The sequence below is a fragment of the Synchiropus splendidus genome, chromosome 3 (assembly GCF_027744825.2).
Source record: "Synchiropus splendidus isolate RoL2022-P1 chromosome 3, RoL_Sspl_1.0, whole genome shotgun sequence".
Lineage (NCBI taxonomy): Eukaryota > Metazoa > Chordata > Actinopteri > Syngnathiformes > Callionymidae > Synchiropus > Synchiropus splendidus.
This window is the reverse complement of record NC_071336.1, coordinates 6,645,353-6,666,859: the sequence shown is the minus strand read 5'-3', so window position 1 is coordinate 6,666,859 and position 21,507 is coordinate 6,645,353. Positions and strand designations below refer to the sequence as shown.

Here is a 21,507-nt window from a genome sequence, read left to right as displayed (position 1 = left end):
TAATCTCAGTTGCATGTCATCTACTCTTCTGTGCGTTCATTTGCTCCATGTTCAGATCTTTGAAGTCGTGTCCGTCTAAGAGTAGTCGGCATTTTTATCCTTCACATTACTTGAGTGTTTCAGCTCCTCATGTCATGTCTTTCATGTCAGTTTGTCCCAGCCTGCATGACCTGCAGTGTCTTCAGATCAGGCGGTTTCGCGACTCTTGCAGGTCACTGGTGAGCACTCAGTGCTGCGTCTTGTGTGTTCTTCATAGAGCCGTCTCCGGAGAAACGGTCAAACAGTGGCCTTGTGGTACTTCTACTCTCAGCAGAGGTGGAGGGTATTATTCAATGAAGGACACTAAAATATGCCTGGAGCCCCATCTGAACACTGGTCACCGGGACAACGTTCATGTTGATGCATGTCTGTCATTATGGTCATCATCTTCAGCTGCAGGGTTTTTTCTTGGTGGACCGCCACTTGTTCTGAGAAGAAAACATGCCACGAGAAACAGCCAACTGCAGGAAATGTGTGCTTCTGACAGAAATGTCACTTCTGACCCTTCCTTGTTGACCACTGTCCACTGGCAAAAAACTGCTAAAAAAAAAAAAAGCAAACTAACGTGTAAATAAAGACAGATGTCTGACCTTTATGCCACATCATGTTGCTGGTGATGAGCGTTAATCTTTGAGCAATTCGAGATGCGCCTGCACTTAATCTTCGATAGATAAACAGATTTTCCTACAATTTAAGTGCATATTTAAATCACATCGTAAATGTAAAAACGTGAAAGGAGAGCATCAATGGTAATCTAAATCTAACGTTTAATTGGTCGTCCATTGAATTAACGACGTCCTCTGGTTATCCACTCAAGTGAACTACAAGATGTTTGATGTTCGTGAATAATCGAATTACGATCAATCACGGGACACAATGAGCGGTGATTCAGATCAGCCTCCTCCCCCTCCTCCTCACCCACCGCTCCGCCCGCCACCTCCCTGGAAACCTCGTACTACTTAAACGCATCAGCTGAGCGGAGAGAAGAGGAAGCGGCTCAGGAAGAGGAGACACTCGTCCATCCTGCGGACAAGAGGAAGAGTCGCACGGGAGGACGTTTCAGCGCGTGAGGTGAGCACTTGAATGAGCGTCAGCTCCTGCAGCTCCACCGCTCACTCATGAGCTCTGACACACGCTGCTGAGATTGCGACACTGCACTCGAGGTCCGCTATCTCGCTGGGCATAAAGATAAGGAGCCACACCGGGAAGTGGATTTTGACGTTTGCGTTAATTAGTGTCCCAATGCAACAGCTTTGTGCATTCACTGTCGTTGCCGCAGTTTCTGTCCTGAAAACAGTCGGAGTAGTTGTCATTAACAAGTGCCTGAAAAGTGCTGAGGATGCTGTCGTCACCTGAGGGTCCAGGTCAGCTTCCATAGTACAGGCTTGTCTTGCAAAGTCTCGCACTACAGAGGCCCGTTTTACGTGGAAAGGGTTCCAGATGTAGAAATTCTATTTCCATGTTCCCATTATTGGTGGTGCTAATGTGAGAGTCACAATGACCAGAGTCCATTTGAATATTGGTGGGCTCTTATGAATGAAGTGTATTTGTTTATTTGACAGACTACTAGTGAGTCTGGGTGAAGGAGAGTGATCAGAATTACGTAATGGGATGCAAAAATATGTATTTAACAACCAGAACCTGCAGCCTTTACCACAAAATAATGGAGGGTTTAAAATGGATTTACATTCACAAGATCATTTTTGTTGAGTGTGACCAACAAAGTGAATCTTTTAAGTTTGTCTCAAACGTGTCTGCATGGTACAGTGTTCTTGCCCCGGTCATTAAAATGACGATGGACTCGGCAGCGCTGCTGTGTCCAGGATGAGAACACAGCTATAACCAGTCAATGATTGTAGCTGGTTGTTTGAAATCCTCCTTGAGTTATTAATCCCTGATAAGAGGGCGACTAACACATGACACTCAGGTGGGGAGGATCTCCAAGATCAGGGATATAACCTTGAGCAACTCATGCACAAGAACTTATCGGCGCTGTTTAGACCTTGCTCTCTCTCTCTGGAGACGCCTCTGTCCACTCGACCACATACTAGGAATCTCAGTCCGGTCTTCTGCGGCCTCTGGAAGCCATGCTCTACTGATGGGTTGCTGCGAGGTACCATTGAGCTCTTCCTCTCCATGGCATAATGATTATTCCCCCTGTTGTCTGTCTTGTATCTACAGTGGCCTTTGTTTACTGTCTGTGATCAATAGTTGTGTTTGCTCACTGTCTCAGTCAATGGTCTTGATTTTTCCATCTCATTCCGCCTCAGCTCATTATCAGAGATAAACATGGTAATTCCATGAAACATTGCTGAGTTCCTCCTAAAGCCTCCCCTGTGCCTCAGTAAGATCGAATCATTCCACCCCTCCTTCACCTTCTTCTCTGTCATTTTGGTTCTCGCACTCAAAATTAATTCAAGATCCGCGATTACAGGATGAATGTTGGATGTTTCAAGAATGTTTCTGTTTCCATGTAAAACAGGGCCTTTTATATCGCAGTGAGAGGCAATCCAACTAACCTTTTTCACACCTGCTCTCTTGTTGATGATAGAATCCAATGCAAAAGTGAATCCAAATCAGTTTTTATATCTGGGGAAATGATGCAGGAAACTAGTTTACAAATAGTGATACACATTTACAACATTTCAAATCTATTTAGCCAAATAATTGTCTCCTGAGATTGTAAGTGTATTTCCCAATTTGTAATTGCGCTTTTACAGTTTGTAAATTTGAACATCTTTCTGTACTTCATTGACACTAATGGCGATCATAAGTGGAACACAGAAACCGCTTCCAGATCACATCCATAATTTGGTGCCCTTTCTTCCCGCTCAAGTCTTTGGGTTTTTTCATTTTCATACACTGAAAACACATTCATAAATACACTTACAAACTTGGGAAAAAATAGTTTGCTGAAGAAGTTGAAAGTTAAATTTGTTTGCTAAATAAAGTAAATATGTTTAAATGTTGTAAATGTGTTTTGCTGTTTGTAAATTCGTTTCAAACGTTTGTAAATGTGATTTGCGCTACTCAGTCACTGGAGATTTCCCCCTCAGTAGCTATTAAAACAGTACCTGGTTAGCTCCTTCTCTTCTTTGGATTTTGCACCGATTGTTTAAGAATGAGTCGCCCTTTGGGTGTCTCAGATAATAGTCAAAGACAATACAGTTTGCTCAAGATAATGTACAGGCCAGGAGCCAGTGGTCAGAAGTCTAATGAGATAACAGATATTATGGGCCCGTAAACAGAGAACGGCAGCAGCACATTCAAGGCTGCCAGGGAGCAGAAGACACACTTGTTGAGTCATCATCAATCTCCGCTCATGTGGAGGATGATGAACTTTGACAAACACGTGAGCAGTTACTATGCTGACACTTGGAAATGTGTGCGTGCGTGAGTGAGTCACAGAGACAGAGGGGAAGGGCATTTCTGCTGGTGCTCTAGGTGGCTGGAGAAGCGGTGTTCTCAGGCATGTGCTGTGTTTGCTCCTCTTCCTCTCCCTCTTTCTGTCAATACACTCAACCACTAATGGCTGATCCAAACCATCAAACTGTGAGCACACGGTGCGTCGTGCTCGTTCCCACGTTTGTTTTCAAAATGTAAATGTGTTGTTGTTAGATGACAGCATTGAAACTTTTCTGTCTCCATGGTAACGCAGTTGCTGATAAGACTGTTTCTGCCCCATAGATGGCAGGCAATGACGCAAGATAGCTGAGGAAAAGGCTTTGAATCAATAAGGAGAGCCACAATTGCGATCATTCGGACTTGTGAATCTACGACACGAACTATGGCGTCCTACAGCCCCGCTCCAACACAAGAAGGCCAGAACGGTCATGCCAATTCTGTGAAGTCCGATGGCTCAGGGGAGTCCATGAAACTGAAGAAGGAGATCTCCCTGCTCAACGGCGTGTGTCTGATCGTGGGCAACATGATCGGCTCGGGAATCTTCGTCTCTCCCAAAGGTGTGCTGATTCACAGCGCCTCCTATGGCCTGTCACTGGTGGTGTGGACCATTGGCGGGATCTTCTCAGTGTTTGGGGCCCTTTGCTATGCTGAACTGGGAACCACCATCACAAAGTCAGGGGCCTCCTACGCATACATCTTAGAAGCATTTGGAGGTTTTATGGCATTCATCCGTCTGTGGACCTCGCTGCTGATCATCGAGCCGACCAGCCAGGCGGTCATCGCTATTACCTTCTCCAACTACATGGTGCAGCCCATCTTCCCAACATGCGTCGCTCCGTACCTGGCCAACCGCCTGCTGGCCGCCGCCTGTATCTGTAAGTACACATCTGTTATTAGATCTAGCTGAGAAGTCAGGGAGCGAGTCCTTTGCTTCCACGCTTCTGTCTTCAACTTCTCTGATGTCGTCTCTTTCTGTTCCATTTTTATTATAAATGTAAAGCTCAAATCCTTATTAAAACTTCAATTAAATGCTTCATTTTGTACTGGACACTGATGTTATTTAGTTAAAATAGGGTATGTGAGAAGAGACATACTATATACATAGGTGCTGAATAGAAGCTCCAGGAGCAACAAGTTTGGACGTTTCAACATGAGCACTGGTTTCACTTCCTGAAAAGTGGAGTCCTTGTTGACGATGCAGGGAAGTGAAAATGTGGAGGTCTCAGTCAGCAGGTTGTCTGTTGTAGACGCTGACATATAACAGGAGCCGGGGGATAGTACAGTTTAGTCAGTCTGGTGACTCGGAGCTTTTGTCCTGGTCACAGCGAGAAGCTACATAAATACAAGTGTGACCTTTCCACTGTGGTAACAGGAACACATTACAAACCTGTTTGAACAGACTGACAAGAGAAAACAGCGCCAAGCAACAGAGAAGAATCCATATGCTGAGAAGCGCTGGTGTTGATAGCGCTTAGATAAGAGCGTCCGCTCTCGTGCCTACATGACGTGTGAGATGTGCGCCTGTAGAGAAGAGAGCTGATAGCTGACACCCGAGCACAGCAGTTCTAGTCGAGTTGTTGGTAGGAAGGACACAAACGTTGGACTCTGGAAAACAAAGAGCTCCAACCAAACACTCAATACAGATCAATGTTTGTCTGTCAATGCAGTTTTCACTGTTCACTGAAATGAGTGAAGTCTCTCAGGTTGGGCAAAGCTTTCTTATCGGACTATCATTATTGAGTTCAGCAGCCTGTTGTGAGGACGCTCGAAAAAAGATTTTGGCCCTTTCAGTTCATGTCTTCTGCCACTGGAGACTGTTTGTACAGTGGTACCTCGTGGTCCCGTACTTCGAACAAATCGGAGTTTGAACAAAAATTTTGAGATTTTTTTTGCTTCGGATTTCGAACGAAAATCCAGAACTTGAACGCCCCCCAAAAAAGCCGGAAAAAAACATAACGTGCGCTGACCGATCAGCTGACCCACGACATGCTTTGTTATTGTGTATAACGCAGCCTCTGTATGCAGACGTGTCCCGTTAGCTCCATTTACTGACTGTTTCTTCTTCATATTGAGGTGTAAAACCTTTCCTGTCTCCGCACTGGACCGTGGTAGAGTGTCACAGGGGAGGTGCTCGCTCTCGACACCTCCGAGGCTGGAGCACACACTCCAGGGTTTGATGTCCTGTTGTGGGCTGGAGCTGGGACAGGGATGAGGCGAGTCTGGGACAGAGTGTTACTTGGTTTATGACTTTGTCACAGCCAAACTGCACAGAAGCGCACATTCAGAGCTGGACACGCACCGGGCACCTCCTCACTTCTGGAGAGACGTCACTCACTCGGCAACCCCTCCCACATGCAGCGGCCACACACATAGAGGAACAGCGCACCTGCAGCAGACACTCTACATTCACTCCTACAAAAGAGTATTTTAAGGCTTGGAACGCATTATTTCTTTTTCATTCATTGTAATGGGAAAAATTGATTCAGATTTCAAACAAATCACTTCTTGACAGGCCGTGTGGAGCGGATTGTGGTGGAGAACCGGGGTACCAGTCTATTCACAAATGGGGACCAGCACACACATGACTCAAGTATAATCACGTTCTTCAGACACTTGGGTAGACGGCAATGTAGGCGTCCACAGTGAGAGCCTAGCTCTTACTTACTTTTACAGCCTGGTTGCATTCATTCTTGCTTCCTATGATTTTGTGACTGGACGTCAGATCAGATGGCAAAGAGCAGGTTCAGCAATAGGGCTGGATGTATCTGGAGGAGCGGCGTTGTTTCCTGACAGCTTTTTGTGGCACAACAAGTGTTTTTTTCTGGTCACTCACATCATAAAGCATTGTCCAGTTCATGAAGTTAAACTGTATTATTTCTAAATTTGAAATGCTTATGTAAAATTTAAAAACATTCATTATTTCTGACTATTTATCTCCATTAAACTTTTTCTGAATTCATGAATCAGTTAAAACTGTTGATTCTAAATTAGGTTACAGAATATAATAGTTTTCTCTTTTGATCTTCACATTTGTGGTGAGAGAATCTTTGCTCTAATTTTCTTTCACTGATAAAAAGCTGCTTGTTTGTTTGGAGGTATTCAGTTAGTGCTTTCTCTACCATTTGAAATGCAAGAAAACAAATTGATGACAAGCCTCTTGTGACAGATTCAGGCTGACTGCACCTGTAGCGTTCCAAGGCTTCCCGCACCATGTATATAAACAGGCCTCTGTTTCTCCTGACATGTGGACCACATGTGACCTCCACATCCACACGACCCCACTCCCACAGATGCGCCCTCACCTCTCACCCTTCTACACTTTCACTGTCAACACATAGGCCTCCGCTTCTGTGTGGCGAAGCCTCCACTCTCTGTACAGTGGTGTAGCCTGAGCATCCCGCTGAGCGTGGACGTGTTATGATCCACCTGCTTGAACATGATAGTGTTATGACTTGGTGTGTGAGTGGGAGGTCTTTCCACCCATCAACACAGAGCTAAATTCATGTTTTCTTCGAAGTGATGTGGAGGTCACAGAGGGCGGCTCATAGAAAGTCTTTTTTAACCTGCTGGAACACTGTTGTACCTCCTGAACCTTGATGGTGCTGATATGTGAATAATGTTGGCAGGAAACATTGATCTTCTATAAAAACGAAGATCTCCTTTAAAAGTTTATTTTCTCACAGAATCATTGAAGTACTTTGGCCGAGCCAATGATGATAACGTGTCATGTCAATTCTGGTACTCCTGACCTACATTGTTGCTGAAGTCAAAATAAATCCCCCAACGTATCAGGAAGGTGACATTTATTATAGTATTTTACATAACATAACATTACTGACACTAGATCCAGTGAGTCCACTGTGACTTTGAAACCATCATAGAGGGTCAAAACCACAACTAGAATCAAACCTACTTACTCGACCAAGCCATGCTGGAGAGTAATAGATGAATATATATTAAATATTTCAATCTATTTGAAGTCCCAGGTACTTCTTCATAATGTACTTAGTTACATTTTATAATCTCTGATAACTGAACCGGGTTGTCCTGCCCTGAGCCGTTTCCTCTGACACACAAGTCTGCTTGAGTCAGCAGCACCACTTCCTCCTCTCACACACACAAACCCACCAACACTGTCCCTGCGACATTTCACCTTGCCCTGGTCGAGTCTCTGTACTGATGACCACTTTGCTTCTTGGCCGTCAGGTCTGCTGACATTTGTCAACTGTGCCTATGTGAAGTATGGCACCAGAGTACAGGACTTCTTCACCTACGCCAAAGTCATCGCCCTCATCGCCGTCATCATCACCGGCCTGGTTAAGATCGGACAAGGTGCGTATGTTGCGCACATCAAGACTTGAATCATAGTGTTACAGAATATGCAAATATATCAAGTGTTACAGAATATGGTTTGCTTTCATGGTAAATTTGAATTAAACAAATATTCACGTCTGCTGGGAGTAAACAGATATTCTGTCGTCCTCGTCAACGAGCGCCCTTGTGTTGTGCTTTGAAGGTCATACGCAGAACTTTGAGGGTCTCTTTGATGGCTCGTCGCGGGACCCTGGAGGCATCGCTCTAGCTCTGTACTCCGCCCTATTCTCTTACTCTGGATGGGATACGCTCAACTTCGTCACAGAGGAGATCAAGAACCCAGAGAGGTGAGAGCATATTCTAAACCTTGAACATGAAGAGAGTGGTGGATAATCCTGCCACATGAGAAGCTTCTTGGTCGGTTCCCAATCACCCCCTTCTTCCTTCAGCTGTCTGATCACCAGTTCTTGACCTCATGACTTTCCACACTCAACAATTTATTTCCTCCTGCGTTCATGACAGGAATCTCCCATTGGCTATCGCCATCTCCATGCCCATCGTCACCATCATCTACATTATGACCAACGTGGCCTACTACACTGTGCTGCCCATGAACGCCATCTTGGATAGCGATGCGGTCGCTGTGGTGAGTGCTCTGGACTCTTGTGTCCACCCACCATTTGCAGGAGAACATGACTCAGTGAAGGTCTCTTCTCTCTGCAGACGTTTGCAGATCAGGTGTTTGGGGTGATGAACTGGACCATCCCTCTGGCTGTGGCCCTGTCCTGCTTCGGAGGACTGAACGCTTCCATTCTGGCGTCGTCACGGTGTGTATATCTGAACCTCTTTAAGGAGCACAGGCATCATTTCATCTCTAACTGATGAATGTCGCCATAGGCTTTTCTTTGTGGGCTCCAGAGAAGGTCACCTGCCTGACTACCTGTGCATGATCCATGTGCACCGCTACACTCCCATCCCAGCCCTGCTCTTCAACGTCAGTACCATCTTCCATTCAGTTTTAGTTCACCGCTATAGCTTTCTCAGGCGTTTTCCAATGACTGTGTCCGTCTCTCTCTGCAGGGGATCATGGCTCTGATATACCTGTGCGTGGAGGACGTCTTCAGACTCATCAACTACTACAGCTTCAGCTACTGGTTCTTTGTGGGGCTGTCCATTTTGGGCCAACTATACCTGCGCTGGAAGCAGCCGGACAGGAAGAGGCCGCTGAAGGTAACTGTGACTTGGTCCAACACTCTGGAATTGAATATTAAAAAGTATTTAATGCTGCAAATGAAATAGATCATTATTGTAGCACCAGAGGCACTGTGTACCTGTGTACCATAGCAAGGATTTCAATTGATACTGCATTGGTACTGACATGTAGCAGTTTTTCACTATTACATGACACATTAGCACATAAACGTTGAGTTATTGTGAAACAATATAGGGTTTCCCACCGATGTTGTTAGCATGGCGTGCAAACATCAAGTAATATGGCATTTGAGGAAAAGAGAGAACTTATTAAGCAACTTTTCATTTTTCAAGTCAAGATGCATTTGTTAGGTAATACCATTACAAACTAGCATTTTAGCATAATGGACTACACAGATAAACATCTAAAATATTCCCGTTTGAGTGCAAAGAAAGTTTGTGCGCCCTCTCCTGGTAAGACTGCGAGTTCACAGAGCTGACGGAGCACCTTCTCTTCTTTTCTTCTTCCAGTTGAGTGTGGTCTATCCCATCATCTTCTGTCTGCTCACCGTCTTCCTGGTGGTGGTACCGCTCTACAGCGACACCATCAACTCCTTGATCGGTATCGGCATCGCTCTGTCCGGAGTTCCTGTCTACTTCCTCTGCTGCTACACACCTGCCCACAAGAGGCCGCTGTGGCTTCGCCGCTTCATAGGTAAGAGACGGCTCAAGGCTTAGAAACGCTGATGGACTGTGTTTTGGTCCATGTGGATTTGGACGGCAACGTGCACATCAGCTTGTGCGTATACAAATAGTGAAGAATGAGAACCTGCTAATGCCTCTGCATATAATGTATTCACTGATTGATAACGTGTTGCTGTCTTCACTTCTGTGTTTCAGCGAAGTCTGGCATCCTCATTCAGAAGGTCTGCTACTCAGTTATAACCGACATGGACAAAGACGAGTGAGTGTACTCCCTCCCGCTCGGATAGACTTGAACTGGGGCCTGACGGATCACCTGACTGCGAAGGAAGGCCTCAGCGGAGCCGACCCATTCATGAATCTACGTGGATGCCTTTAATTATTGCAGGCCTGGAAAGAAGAGTTTTATTAATGGAGAATATGGCCTGACACACCAGCTTTAAAATTCAGATATGCTTTTGTGGTCAGATGATGGTCTCTGAGAGACGATCTGTTGACACACACATATATATATATATATATATATATATATATATATATATATATATATATATATATATATAAACCTTTTAAACTTTAAAGCTGCAAGTTTTATGAAGGGCTTTTTACACTAATTATATTGTTTGTTCTTGTGTTTCACACACTTGAGCTGCGTTTGGCAGCAAATATATTTATAATAAAAAGATTTGTGAAGAACAATTTGCCTTGTTTTCTTTTGTGTTACATGGTGCTAAAACCAAGCAGAAACAGAGCTAACTTTCGGGAGTGATTTCAGCTGTTCAACAGGTTTGCCGTCATATATTTGGGAGCAGACATCCTCAGCAGTTTGTTGTTCATAACATTTAGTTCATAAAAAGGAACATGAAAATTTGTCATGCTTCTACAAAAAAAGTAGTGACTAGACTAGAGGGCAGGTTTTTGCTCCGATCAATCACAAGCTCACAATTAAAGCAAACAGCTGTCGGACTTGTGAGAGCAGTAAACAGTCTGTCGTGCCTGTTTGGTTGGAACAAAGTTGCTGACACACAAACTCCTTTTGTGGACCGGTGTCCCATGCCTGTTTTAGCAACCCTCCAGGGTTCTCCAGAACAGACAGAATACAGCTTCTCTCCCCTGCTTAGAATAAACAGTGAAAAATCGCTGAACAAAATTGAGACGGTGGGTCAAAGGTAGACAGTGCCTTTTAATCAGAATAATATTTCACTGAAGTTTTGTCCACTTCCCAACACTATGTACACAATCCCTTCGTCTCATTCAGCCCAGTGTGTCTCGCCATTGCTGGGCTTTCTTACTGCCTTTGTCTTTGGCTGATGCTGCAGATATAGGAGGAGTCTGCTGTACAGGATTGTGAGTAAACGTCTGTCTCAGAGGACCTGTTAAGGGAGAAAGAGAACAGATATTGGTCGGTGTAGAGAGGGTTAGGGTTAAGGCTGGTTATGTAGATGGACGCTGATTCTGAGTTGATCATGTTTAGGCTTTGGCAACAATAAAAGCCTTACAGCACAGTGAAAGACGAGTTAAGATGGCAAACTGATCTTCCTTCCTTAAGGATTAATTTAAAAAAACACCCAAAGAGGCAAATATTCTCATTTTTCTTACCTTTAGCAGCAAGATCCAGGTGATTTTTGATCCGACGATCCCTCTCCTCCAGCTGCTGGGCCAACTGAGCGTTCTTCCAGCCTGGAAACAGGTGCAGGGTCACAACTGCAAGACCCACTACTGACCACTTGAAATTGGAATGTGTTTACGATACTGACCACTCTTCATACTGGCGAAAAAGCCCTCCGTTTGTGGGAGGGCAGACGGAGGGTGTATGATCCTCTCTGGGATCCGCAGCTTCTGTCTGACAGTGGGGTTTCTGAGCAAAGCCACTTGACACAAGGAGAAGCAGTTGGAGGTCAGCCAGTAGGTAAACACGGCCTGCAGAGGCAAGACAATGAATCAGTGTGGTGGAATCAGGAGTTTTGTCATATTAAGAAAGTTGGACTGACCGTAGGAAAGTTGATTGTGAGAGGGAGGATTACGAAGGGCATGATCCTGAAGACAGCCTTCATTGCACGAAGATTGGGGTTGTCGATGCCAGACTCTGCACCAAGCTGTAAAAAATAGTTACATTTTTAAGTAAGAATAGATTAAAGGCATGTAGTAAAACCGGCATGCAGCATGAAACAACCCTCTTCAGGTAATCTCAAGTAAATACCTGGGCTCCAAGCAGAGTTCACAGGTTTTCTTTCTCCTGCGTTACCACTCCAACTGCTTCTTAGACACATTGCTCTTAAAGCAGGTACTAAAATGTTGGCTATTTCCAATTAGTACATGTAACAAAGTATTTTATCAAGACCCTTCTCTAAAATGTCACGCTCGGACCGGCGGGTGTTACTTAGCGCTGCAGAGTTCAGTGAATGACTGGTAAATGAATGGATTTCTAAAAATAGAATGACACTGAAAATGAGAGATATTTTACATGTAGGCAGTCATTCAAAAAACAGGTGAAGCAAGGTGTCACTGAAGATAACTATAAATGGATAACTAACGCATCAGATCGTGATCAACCTATTACAAGCATAAGGTGCTGAGTGTTCACCTCAAGGATGAGGAACATGCTTCCTGTGACAGCAATTGGAAGCAGGAAGTATGGATCAGCAGCAGTCAGATCAGTGAACCATAGAGCGCCTCCTGTCTGCAGGCTTGGAACCGGCAGATAGGCCATCTTTCTCAGTCCGACAAAGAAGGAGATGAAGACGGGCATCTAGGAAAGCGACAGGAGAGGATATGTTGAGATCTTTGCCAATGATCTCCTTTTTTACCCCTTAAATGACTTGTAAAACGGTAAAACAGTAGTCAAAACAGTATCAGAAACCCATATGACAGGAAAAAATTGTATGTTTGCAGGGCCTAAACCTGAAAAGTGAACAGAAACAACAGAAACAGAAACAGAAACCTCACTGCCAGGGTGAAGAATGAGGAGTTTGGGAAGACATAGAGTACATGAACAACAACCACCCGCACTTCGGTAGATAAACTGACCTGAGCCATTGGCACCAAAAAGCCACGTAATGGATTCACATCATGCTTTTTCTGGAACGTGTTTAGATCAGTGTAGGCTTTAGCAACTGGAGCAAAAGGAAAAGGAGGTTCAGTCCCAACTATTCTCAACCTGATAAAACAACGATCAAGAAGATGAAGCAAAAAAGCAGTTACATTCAAATTTGTTTCCACTCTGTTTTGCTTCATTCATTTTGGTGGTGAGTTTGGTCATCTCAGGCATGACGTTGTTTAATTTGGCTGCCTCCCTCTGACCCTTGACAATGACAGGAAACACCGCCAAGCGGGCAAGCACAGTTCCTTAAAGTGAGAGGAAAGGAGTCAAACCCAAACAGAAATAAAAGCATGCCGCCATGTTGTTTGAATTTGTTTACCAGTTACAATGGCTGCCCACCAGGGCAGACCAAGATCCATGTGGAAAAACTCTAAAATGTTCTGGATCAGGCCCACAGGAGTGTAGGCACCCAGCCCTAACTCAGTTAAGCGGGGTTCCACTGCTTGTAGAACCTCAGCTGCAGTAGTTGCCGCATCAAGCACTGGCTCCATCACAGGTGGTGTGACGTCCACCGGTGTAGAGGCTGCTGTGGAAACTGTTTCGACTGTCATCTGTGAGAATAATAAAGAATAACACAGTGAGGGGAGAAGGTAATGAAAACAATTATTACCTCTTCTACCTTTTCTGTGAGAGGCTGGGCAAGGATTGGAGCAGGGTCTGCAGGGGTTAACACCTGTTGAGCATCAGGGGGCCGTGGACTGTCAGTGGCCACCATGAATCCTCCCTCAGAAGGAACCTTCCAATGAAGACACAAGCAGAAGTCATATGCTATAATGTATCCTAAGGAGGAAGTGGCAGTATATTTTAAAAGGTTCACAGCTCAGCGTGTATACAAATGTGCATGCAACAGCCGCTCCTGTCTAGGTAGACAGGTAGTCAATTAACTCCAAAAATCTGTTGAATCCTCTCCATTTCCACTGAATTATCACACAGTTGGTGCTCACCTGTGAGCTATTTTGTCTGACCGTCACAGCGTTGACCCACAGAAGCTTCCCTTGCTGCCTGCCACCTAAGAGAGTCCTGGTGCCTCGGCTGGTGCTCTCAAACATGGTGTGGAGATGAGAGCACTGGATTAACCGCTGCCATCACCAGAAACAATGTTAACTTACACAATGTCATTATTAGAACATACACTTACACAGAGACAACCATGGATTAAGACACTTTGCAGCATGCCAAATAACTGACTTAAGACGTCGCACAAATGGACACTTATATTCATTCATTCACTCAATCATTACCGTCCATTACCGATGGAACGGTAGTGCATGTATAGTGAAGAACCTTGCATAAGGAGATAAATATTTCCACTAGATTTCTAGATGCAACCCTATGTAGCTACTAACGGTTTAAAGAGCAAGACATTTTTCTCCAATTATGCTTTTCGTAAACCGTCGGTTTCGTTCCCGGTTTGGTAAACAGCATATAGCTGTATAGACACACACATGTCATTGAGTAATTGACCGGGGCTTTAATGTTCGAGTCGCCAGCAGTAGTTTTAAAATAATCCACACAATAAACGACTGAAAACGAGTATTAGAAGCGGTGTTCTTTGCAGCGGAAGTGTATGTCAAAGTCAAACACATGCCGGACTACTGCGCAGAAAGGTTGCTCAACTGCTAGCCGTCAGCGTTCAGTCGTTTAACGACAACCAAATCGCACTAAAATCACCACAAAATGGTCCACATACGTTGCTTTGCATGTGTGAAAGTCCCTGGCGGTTGCTGGCATGCTTTCCCCTCAGCAAACATCTTGTTATACATATCGGAGTCACCCCACTTCTGATGGCAGCCATGTTGCCAGAAAGGAAACTACGGAAAGCGCGCAAGACCAATTCACAAAGGCAAAATACAAAACATCGTCTTCCGATCGTGTACCGATTGAGTAGCAGAGATGCACCTCTACAGTATGATGAAAAAAGGAATTTTAAATATGAGTTAAAACGTTTGAAACGCATCGAGACGTCGATGTTTACATCGCATTTGTTCTGTTAATTTCACTGGGATTTCTCACTATGCCATTAAATTACATCAGGTGTTCTTTTTTGTATACCTCTTATACAAACCAGTAGAATTCACCTACTCATTTGGAGCACAACAACAACTTACATAGGTTTGAAAATGTTTATGATCGTTCATTTAAGTGAGATACATGCAGAATTAAGTCAGCATGTTTCACTTCACAAGAAGAAAATCATCATCACTTTGAATTAACATGTTTTCTTGAGAAAACCGGGTTGCTCTCAGGTATAGATGAATGTGAAGCACTTTCTTATTCTTCATCGTAAGATTTGATATGCTGCCATGTTAAGACATAAAAGCAGGGGCCATTGGGGTGAAAATTATATAGTAAGTCAGAAATATCTTAAAATTCATTGACACCTTTTTCATATGAACTCATAATTAGGAAAGACACAGACAAGGGAAAAAATTGAAAATATCTTATCCACTGTGGAGTCAAAATCAGTGTCACAATATACACCACAAGAATAGCAATCTAATATAACCGTGACACATCTTACCTGGAAATCACTAACATTAAGACCCTTTAAGTCCTACAACATGAACATCTAAAAGTGCATTCAGAAATTAAAACGGCATTGAGGATGCGTTAGCCAACAACCGGTTTTACAGTATAACGATGTAGTGTTTTGCTGCTCTTCGTCGTGTCGTATGTAAACTAAAAGCCAAAGAGTGATTAAAGTAATATTGGCATTTTCTTTTTTCACAAGTCAAGACAATAACTGCTGAAAAAGCAACTTTGATTTTGTGGGTCAGTCTGTCCATTTCTTTCACTGCTGTTCCTCGACTCCACCAGACCTATCCACGCTCTGTTCCTTTCTGTCTTTGATGTGTCGTCTAAACAAATTTCTGTTCTCTGTGAATTTGTCGACACATAAGAAATGTAATCCTCCTATCTGCCAACGTCACAACTATTTTCACTATGAGAAGCCATTCTGTGCCCAGATTGTTTCCATCCTGACACTGGTTTTGTTTTACTTCTGACTGTTACTCGTTGGATTCGGTGGATCCTCTGTGTTGCCCGACAGCCTCCAATCTTCAGGTTGGGTTTTGCTGGTTTCTGCGTTCTTTGTCCTCTGGGGACTAGTGATAGTAGCTTCTGTAGAGTCATGGGAAATCCTGATGGATCTCAGCAATCCTCTTGTCCTCTTCCTTCCTCTTCGGTGTCTGTATTGAGTTTCAAGCGTGTGACAAAACAGCCACACTCGTTCGAAATACCCAAACACCAATGACTGTCTTGCTTTCGATTGTATTGCTTTTTTTGGTAAAACAGCAGATAAGCACTGAGGGGAGTGAAGAAGAAAAACTTGTCAAATTAAGTTTATGAAGTCGTGTGGAGTGAACTTACTTTCGTAGTGTGACATAGTCTCTTTGGCAGTCCAGCTTTGAAAAAGCACAGATATATTGTCACTCTTGCTGAGAACAGTCCACTGAAAGACATGTCACTTACCACGTCACGATAAACATTTTCATCATTGAACGTGAACCATCGGTCATGAGCTTTGATGGTGGCAGTGTAGTGCCCACCAGCCAGGTTCCCGAAATGCTGCACAAATCCATACAGCTCATAATGATGACCCTCTCTTTTTAATTTCAGGGGAGCCTTCACATGGGGGTCATTGTTCCTGCAGTTTTGAGTCTTGTACACACTGAAGCAGCCACACTTGGACTTCATCAAGTGTTCGGTCTCCAACCTCTTCAACAGCAGCATCAACACGTTTGGATAACTGCTGACATGGGCTCGCTGAATGGTAATCAAAATGAAGAGAGGAGAGAAATCACACTGTTGCAACGTAAAAAAAATACATGAAACAGAAAGATGAAGGCTTTGTTTGCTCGTCTGACAAACACAGAGTGCTTCACATTCACAAAGGACACATTCCACCCGGTCTCTACAGTTTCAGAGCGTAGCCATGATCCACTTGGTGGGTGACACTTTGAGTAACCTCCATTCCCAGTTCATGATCCACCTTTTTCACTTTTGTCAAAAGCATGTTGACCCTAAACATGCCTTTGATTTATTGCCATCAACATCATGAATGAAAATGTCCAAACACACACAACTATTTTGCAAATGTTTAAAATGTCTCCAGCACTTGTTCAGAACAGACAGTTAACACTTTACAGCTAACTTCAGTTAACACTGAAAATATTAAGCTACCAAAACGTAAATACATTCTAGAATGCTTGTTGCTCAATACTTACGATTGTAGCATCCCTCTTGACGCCACACTTCTGACAGTAGACCTGGTTTTCTTTTTTTAGTTTAAGGCGCCTGAACAGACATTCAAAAGCTTTTTTCTAGGAAAAGAACATTAAGGATTATATAAATCACAATAATTTTGAACACAAAAATTAAAAAGTTACGGCAGCCAGACTTTCTACTGGGTCCGCTGTGTCAAAAGTGTCATGTTTTTAAGCCTTGGCTCCAGTTCAGTTGTACCACCCCTTAACCCGAGACTGTGTCAAGACAGCAGATCATACACCAAGATCCAGAGTGAGGAGAGGCGAAACCAAGGCCAAGACTGTGACCAAACCGAAGGCAGAACACACAGCCTTTCACCCTTTCTCCATGATGTAACATCTACAGGCACAGAGGTGGCAATCTGATGGCAGCTATTCTGAACCACAGGACTTTATCGGCTGCATTTAAACGTCACACATTTAAGATTTGTGATTAAAAACCCAAGCTGAGGCTTCAACTGATACAGTACAGTCAGACACTGCCTTTTCCTACACTTTCTCATACCACCGAGCAACGTCACCTTTCATGTGTGTCAATGACTAAATTAGCGGCAACATATTTAAGGAATAAATGTTAGACAAGAATCATCGTGCCAAGATCAGCGGTTCCTACCAAGCTTTTGGAATTCCGCATCTCAATGTGGAGCAGCCAAAATGGCCCATCGTTCCCTGTTTCTGTTTGGCACGTGGAGCATGTAATTGTTCTGCTCAACTGACCACGGAAAATCTGTTTCAATTTTGAAAAGCAATTATTATTTGAGCAGACACAAAAGGCGAGGGCAAGTATTTTTACCTGAGAGGCTGTGGGACTGGTGAGACTTAAAATCTGCTCCAAGTACTCAGCAGCATCCTGTTGTTGGGTGACTAGGAACACATGCAGAATACATGGCTCAGTGTGGTGGGATCACTCCTCCATTGGCTTTTCCTGAATCCCTAACAAGTCGCTTTGACAGTTACATCAGTCACCCAAAGCAAAGTGGACCTCAGATTTTCACCTCAGTTTAACTTTCAACATGACTCTCTTTGTTCCTGCAGGGCAGACCTCGGCGCACCATGATCTAAGAAAATGACTGTACCAGAATCAACGCCCAGTTTGGTGATGATGTCTGATGGCGAGCTCGTATCCTCCTCCAGCTTTTCAAAGAGCGACGCCAGTTCTTTGTCAATGTATTCTGGGCGTTCAGCTGCAGTGCTGCGAAAAGCCACGCAGTGGCAGTATCACGCAATAATATTCCACTTGTTAGTAAACTAACCGATACTAACCTTTTCACCGCATCTCTGAATTCTCTGGTCATGAACAGAGGCTGCAGAATACAGTTCAAATAACAATATGTTCTGGATGGGTTTCGCAGACCATTGTACCGGACCGCTGTGGAGAAGGCACAGATCAAGAAAAAGACAGTCGCGCTCAGTCGCGTTCTGAAAACGGCGCCAGCATACCTGCAGAGCTCGTATCATCCCGAGGCTTGACCTTTCTGTCCATTGTCCCGATGCGACAGACAGCTCCTCACAGAGTGACAGACTTTTCAGCCCTCCCTACTGTGGAACAAAAGTGGTTTCACTTTGACTTGTTCGCCGTATGCGGCATTCAGGGTGTGTCGGATATGAGACAGACGTAACCTGGTACTCATCTCATTTGGTTGCTACTTTTTCTGTGTTTGGATTCATATTGTATATTTACAAGCACATGTGAATATGTGTGTCAATGCACACAAAGACACATTTTGGTCACACTTCAGATCAGGGAACAAATATTCACTATTAATGAGCCAAGCACTTGCTTATTTAGATCAGTGATTTTCAACCACTGTGCCGCGGCACACTAGTGTGCCGTGAGAGATCGTCAGGTGTGCCGTGAGAAATTATCCAATGTCACTTTTTTTTTTTAATTAACATTTATTAATAATTTTCTGCAAATATTATGTCATTGTCCAGTGTCCGTGCTGTAAAGGCTGGCAGAGTAATGTAATATTTGTCCGTGTGGCAACACGTAGCTGATTGCCTCGTTCCTCCAAGAGAATTAGTGATGCACCTGAGCTGTTGAAGAAGAGCTTCGTGTGTGTCTTTCTTCTATTCCTGCCAGGATATCGGCTTTGTGTTCATCTAAACAGGCCCAGGTTTCACACTGACTGAGTATAAATAAATTGAGAAATTATATTGTAATTAAATATACTATACAGAGTGTCATTTTGTAACATTTTTGGTTAGTGGTGTGCCACAAAATTTTTCCAATGTAAAAAATGTGCCGTGGCTCAAAAAAGGTTGAAAAACACTGATTTAGATTATTGCTAATAATGAGTAATAGTGTTGCTGTTTAGAGTGAACTTTCAGCGTAAAATAAAGTCAGGCTGAACAGGATGCTACTAAGTATGATGATAAATTACAGGCTAACATGTAGCTAATGGTCATATATGTTCCCTAATCTAAAGTGAGACCCACATTTGAATTAGCTGTAAGCAAAGTCAGACTCGCACTTAACATGACGCGTATTACTTAACAAATATCTCGTATTTATTTCAGTCTGTCAAGTGAGTTGGATGTCAACATCATTTTTGTCATCAGCAATGGGGTGGACCTGTTGACCACAAAGACCAAACTTGAAGAACTTGGATTTTGCAGTGACGGCACTGAGACGTTAGAAAGCACCAGCTCAGTCAGTAAATTTCTTAAACCTTAATACAACCTGAACCCACTCAAACTGCTTAGTAAATTACATGGCATGGCCAAACGTGTGTGTGAGTGAACTACAGATATATTTGTGTTCTTTATTTGATATGATCAGCCCACAGTGTTTTTACATCACCATATACATATTTTAAACACTTCATTTGGGGACAATGAAGTGGCCTTTTGTAACACAAACATCATGTAGAGCACTTTTCTGCTTATACACAGTGTTTTTGTCTCTCTTTCCCCTATTGTACTTCAAAGGACACCGGCTGCCATGTCTGTGTGCCTGAAAAAAGTGGCACAAATCTACAAATTGTGTCGAAAAGTGCTAATCAGTCTGGTGGATCTAAATGGCCGTCGGCTATCTTTATGCTTATGTGATCAGCCTCTTGTGTGCTGGCCTCTGTTTGCATAATAATTCAAAGAGCTTATTGGAGCTTTTCACTTTAATCTTAAGTGATGCAGTCCTGATGTGATTCTCTACAGGCTCCTCTTATTTTGTTATGAAATAGATCAGATTTGTTTTTCAGAAGTGTTTGCTGAGTCCTCTGCTTGCTAAGTAAATAATTCATTTGTCACCCATCGGTGATAAAAAAAAAAAACCCAGATCCATTATTACTCCGTAAATTAAAAGCAAACAACTGAATCGAAATCAGACTTGTTGGAGAAAATAAATGTTTAATCCAAATCATAAACATTTTTCATTACATAACATACATAAGTATCCCACCAGAAATTGATCACATCAAATTCTCCTTTTTGTCGTAGCAGGTTCAGGTAAAAAAAAATTATATATATAATCTCTGATATTTTGACAGAATTTGACCTTGCTCTGTTTTGAGAACTCAAAATAGATTTAGAATGAGAGCCACAACAGTCAGAAAGAAAAACGAATTCTCACCACTAAAAATTTTATACAGCTAAATATATAGTGTTCTTGGAATCGGATGTTCTGTAAATGAAACCAATGCAGAGGAGTCTTTTCATTCATTTGAGTTTCACACTTTATTGGTCAAACTTGTTCCTGAAGATGGGGGTAAGTTCTGGAGATATCAGTGTCTCTGACTTGATTAGATGCGAAACCATCAACAACCTCCTTAATGGGTTTCACTCACTCAGGCAATTCGATGAATGACAAGATGAGACGACTCTATTGTCACGGTAACGACTTTCCAGAGTTTAAATGTGGGAGTCTCAGCAGGTCAGAGCAGAAGGAGAGTTTGTCTCAAGAAGAAACAACTGCCACATTCTCAGGTGAGTCCAGTTTCCTCCATCGAGAGCTCTGACCTCCACTTTTATTTCAGTTCTTGTGTCTACAAGCTGCTCTGCTGTGAGTGTTTTTGGGGTGACATTTGTTACTATTTCATGTTCCAGGAGTTGAAGACATCTGATCATATTGGATCACAATGGGCCGACAAACACATTCCGTACAAAGGAAAAGCAGGAAGAGGAACTCTACATGTGAAGCTCCAAAGAAGCAGAGACCGGCTGAGACCATCAGTGCCCAGCAGGAGGTCATCAAGGAGGAGGATCACATTTGGAAAGACAGTCAGTGTGCAGAGAACAAGAGCCACAAAGTGGAGCTGGAGAACCAGAGGCTGCTGGTGGTGGTGGAGAAAGACGTGGTTCAGGTGAAGCTCCAAGAAATACAAGCGATGAGAGAAGCTCTGTTGGTGGAGAAAGAAGAGATGGAAAAAGAAAGAGAGGATCTCAAGAGACTGAGAAAGGACGTCCAACTACAGGAAAAGAAACAAGAAGCTGACAGAAAAGCCTTTGAGGCTGAGTTTTCTGAGAAGATGAAGGTGCTAAACACTGAAAAAG

General features: G+C 43.4%; 3 protein-coding genes across 5 annotated transcripts; 1 reads left to right on the top strand and 2 right to left on the bottom strand.

Moving 5' to 3' along the window:
• Nucleotides 1-1,023: 1,023 nt before the first annotated feature.
• slc7a7 (solute carrier family 7 member 7) lies at nt 1,024-10,148 on the top strand. 2 transcript variants are annotated; one of them, XM_053860797.1, is made up of 10 exons: nt 1,024-1,110; nt 3,727-4,319; nt 7,651-7,776; nt 7,961-8,105; nt 8,281-8,404; nt 8,482-8,585; nt 8,656-8,752; nt 8,839-8,988; nt 9,481-9,664; nt 9,850-10,148. In XM_053860797.1, the coding sequence occupies exons 2-10, from the start codon at nt 3,827-3,829 to the stop codon at nt 9,915-9,917; spliced, it is 1,491 nt and encodes a 496-aa protein (XP_053716772.1). In that variant the 5' UTR covers nt 1,024-1,110; nt 3,727-3,826; the 3' UTR covers nt 9,918-10,148. The 2 variants fall into 2 exon arrangements, with proteins under 2 accessions (XP_053716772.1, XP_053716773.1); XM_053860798.1 differs by lacking the exon at nt 1,024-1,110 and adding an exon at nt 2,075-2,152.
• Nucleotides 10,149-10,814: 666 nt separating this feature from the next.
• On the bottom strand, nt 10,815-14,567 carry oxa1l (OXA1L mitochondrial inner membrane protein). The gene is made up of 11 exons (XM_053860211.1): nt 14,442-14,567; nt 13,696-13,830; nt 13,371-13,487; nt 13,071-13,302; nt 12,853-12,996; nt 12,679-12,764; nt 12,236-12,400; nt 11,643-11,747; nt 11,409-11,571; nt 11,251-11,331; nt 10,815-11,024 (listed from the first exon to the last, which is right to left on the bottom strand). The coding sequence occupies exons 1-11, from the start codon at nt 14,544-14,546 to the stop codon at nt 10,906-10,908; spliced, it is 1,452 nt and encodes a 483-aa protein (XP_053716186.1). The 5' UTR covers nt 14,547-14,567; the 3' UTR covers nt 10,815-10,905.
• Nucleotides 14,568-14,809: 242 nt separating this feature from the next.
• Nucleotides 14,810-18,558, bottom strand: LOC128756144 (ubiquitin carboxyl-terminal hydrolase 47-like). Of its 2 annotated transcripts, XM_053860392.1 has the most exons (9): nt 18,457-18,558; nt 18,280-18,385; nt 18,093-18,208; nt 17,810-17,880; nt 17,630-17,743; nt 16,978-17,073; nt 16,223-16,516; nt 16,121-16,155; nt 14,810-16,055 (listed from the first exon to the last, which is right to left on the bottom strand). In XM_053860392.1, the coding sequence occupies exons 1-9, from the start codon at nt 18,497-18,499 to the stop codon at nt 15,902-15,904; spliced, it is 1,029 nt and encodes a 342-aa protein (XP_053716367.1). In that variant the 5' UTR covers nt 18,500-18,558; the 3' UTR covers nt 14,810-15,901. The 2 variants fall into 2 exon arrangements, with proteins under 2 accessions (XP_053716367.1, XP_053716366.1); XM_053860391.1 differs by having other exon boundaries at nt 17,630-17,880.
• Between the last annotated feature and the right edge of the window lie 2,949 nt (nt 18,559-21,507).